General features: G+C 48.1%; 1 protein-coding gene across 1 annotated transcript; it reads right to left on the minus strand.

Annotated features, from left to right (window-relative positions):
- Positions 1-921: 921 nt before the first annotated feature.
- Positions 922-2,259, minus strand: LOC104157019 (neuropeptide Y receptor type 2-like). Its single transcript, XM_009708010.1, has one exon. It carries the CDS (start codon positions 2,257-2,259, stop codon positions 1,096-1,098), a length of 1,164 nt encoding a protein of 387 aa, XP_009706312.1. The 3' UTR covers positions 922-1,095.
- Between the last annotated feature and the right edge of the window lie 663 nt (positions 2,260-2,922).

The raw sequence follows: 2,922 nt of genomic DNA on the forward strand, positions 1-2,922 counted from the left end.
AGCCTTGGGGAGGAGAACATACAGTTTGGTTTGAAAGAATGCATCTTCCTTTGTCTCCATGTCGTCTTCTGCCAGAGGACACCACATCTGTAACAACCATGCAAGCTGGTTACATCTGTCTTCTGAAAGGAAGCACCCATGTACAGACCCACACTGCCTCCAACCCCAGAAAGACTAAAGCTTTAAAACCCTCTGAGTGCCTTGGAGAATGGTGTCATTGGCAGTTTTGCCTCTCTGGTCACGCTGGCACCCATCAAGTTATTGCTTGGCAGGAGCCACATCTTAGGTTCTGGAGGAGATCACCTTTGCGAGTCCCCTAGGCTCAGTTTCAGTCCTCTTGATCAGCTGCCCCAACTCTTTCCTTTCCTATCTGCTTCTCTGCCTGCTCTCCTCCTTGCTAAATCCAGGGCACTGGCTCACCAGCTCCCTGGCTAATGAGGTGTCCTCAAAGCCTTGCTTTGGCACTTGTAAAGGAAACTGCGGTAAGCAGTCCTGGGCTTTCTGAGGACGAGAGCTCATCTCATGGGTTGCAAATGCAGATTCATGCAAATGCTGTGCAAGAGATCATGGATTGTCCAGCCGCAACCTGCGCCAGCCCGTTCCCCTCCCAGGCCTGTGGAGTGATGGCACTAATCATTTGCAGAAGAGTATAGGTCTCCCTCCCCTTGGAAGCATTAGCTAAAGATGGATCATTAAGGCTTTTGGATAGGAGACGTACAGATGAGCACGCATATACAATAAAGGTTCTGCATTTGTAATGTGTAATATGTCAGGGGGTAAAAGGTTGAGCAACCTACTTTGGCAAATGGAAATAGCAAAAAGGGCGTATTTTGCTGCCTAAATGAAAGCCTCCTCTGTGTGTCATTTTTCATGCTTCTGCATGCATAACTTGAATGCAGAGAAAGGAAAAATTCATTTGTTTGGTCAGACAGAAATACACCAGATTTATTGTTCTGAGAAATACAGGGGGGTATTTCTATGTGGCTGCGGTAGCTATAATGTTTTGGCAACACAATGTTCTGCCAAAAAAAGGCGTTCACCCAAGAATGTCTCTGAGCTCAGTCAGCCTCAGTCCAGGCAGTGGATGTCCCATCCCTAAACCTCTGTGGGCAGTGGTCCATTGCCAGGAGTCTGTTTGATGCTCCCATTTAGAGTGTTGGCCCTGAAGATGTACGACCTCCCTCTAACTGAGCCTTCAGTGTGGATGCTTTCTGGCTTGTTCTGGCAACGGAAGAACATAAGGAAGCCATTCCGGTAGTTCTTGTTCATCCATCCGTAGAGCAGGGGGTTGACAAATGTAGAGCACATGGCCCCGACATGGAAGACACTGTACAGGAGTTTGTACTCATGGAAGATAAGAACCAGATCGAGATCAATGGCAAGCTGGAATATGTGGAAGGGGAGCCAACAGACTGCAAATACCACAACTACCATCACTAGCATTTTGGTTGTCTTCCTCCTCCGGCACTGGTTTTCATTCCTAGAAGTGGGACTGACATGGTTTTTCAGCTTGAACCAGATCCTGGTATAGGCATAACAAATAATTGCAAGAGGAAAAACATATTGCAGGAGGAGCATGGACAGACTGTAGATAGTGGCATCTCTGTTATTACCAGAAGGCCATTTTTCTGAGCAGACAGCCATTTTGAGGTTGATGGATGGGATTTCCTCGTATCGGTACTCTCTGAAGATGGCCAGAGGACCTGCTAGGACAGCTGCTGCTAGCCACATGACAGCTATGATGGTGAAGCTGAGCCTCTTGGAAATCCTGCTGTCCAGGTGGAAAACAATACACCGATACCTATCCAGGGCAATCACAGTTAGGGTGAGAGTGGACACATGGACACTCAGAGCTTGAGCATAAGGAACCAGATGGCAAAGAACAGCTCCAAACTTCCACTCATCCAGCAGCGTGTACACTAGGGTGAAAGGCAGACAGAGTGTGTCCACCATCAGATCTGCCAGGGCCAGGTTAGCTATGAAGAAGTTGGTGACAGTCCTCATGGTCTTGTACTTCACTATGATGTAGATGACCAAGGAGTTGCCGATGAACCCCAGCAGAATGATGAGAGAGTAGGCGGCAATCAGAACAACCTGAACCCCCAGGATCTTGGTGCTGTCCATCATAACACTGTGGGACCCAGAGTGATCCTGGCTAAGCGTGACAAAGTCCTTGGCATGCCAGCCCTGCGGCAGCTTCTCGTCTAATGCTGTCTTCTCCACAATGAGGGTGCTGTTGGCTTCCTCCAACGGTCCCATGCCTGGCCTGAGACTTTCCATCAGGAGGAGCAGGAGGTCTAGAACACAGACACAGCAGAAGTGAGAGCACGGGAGACAGCAGAGCATCTGCAAGAACTGAGACTCAAAGAGCATGGCCCACATAGCATTTTGGGCTAAACAGCAGCAGCGGTTACATCCTTCTTCCTTCTCCCTTACCCCCCATCCTTCCTCACACTGAGTGGCTTTTCAGCTCTCTTACACCTCCTGTTAGAGCCTAGGATCAGTTGAACACCAATTCCTCAAGGAAAGGTCAGGGAAAAATGCAACCTTTTACACAAGTTTCTGAGATTCTGTTTATTTGAATCGAACAGAGAAAAAACCCTCAACCAGCCAGGGCCAGACTGGTAGGTCCTGAAAAGATCTCCTGCTCCTGGAGCCCCTTTGCACACTGCTGCTCCTGCTTCTTCAGGCTAGGCTTTGCAAAACAGCGAAGTCACTTCAAACAAGCCAAAAATTTGGAACCCCTTGGGGCTGATAGAAGAAATTGATGATGGTGTCAGTCACCTTTGATGAGATTTACTTGCCTACAAAAATGCCCTGAGTCCTAACTCCTTAAGAACTAGGAAAGGAGGAAAACAACAAGACACTCTCAAATTCAAGGTATTCTTCTCCACCTCCCCATAACGATTTATTTCCAGATTG

The sequence above is a fragment of the Cariama cristata genome, unplaced genomic scaffold, assembly GCF_000690535.1.
Source record: "Cariama cristata isolate BGI_N322 unplaced genomic scaffold, ASM69053v1 scaffold25939, whole genome shotgun sequence".
NCBI classification, from domain to species: Eukaryota; Metazoa; Chordata; class Aves; order Cariamiformes; family Cariamidae; genus Cariama; species Cariama cristata.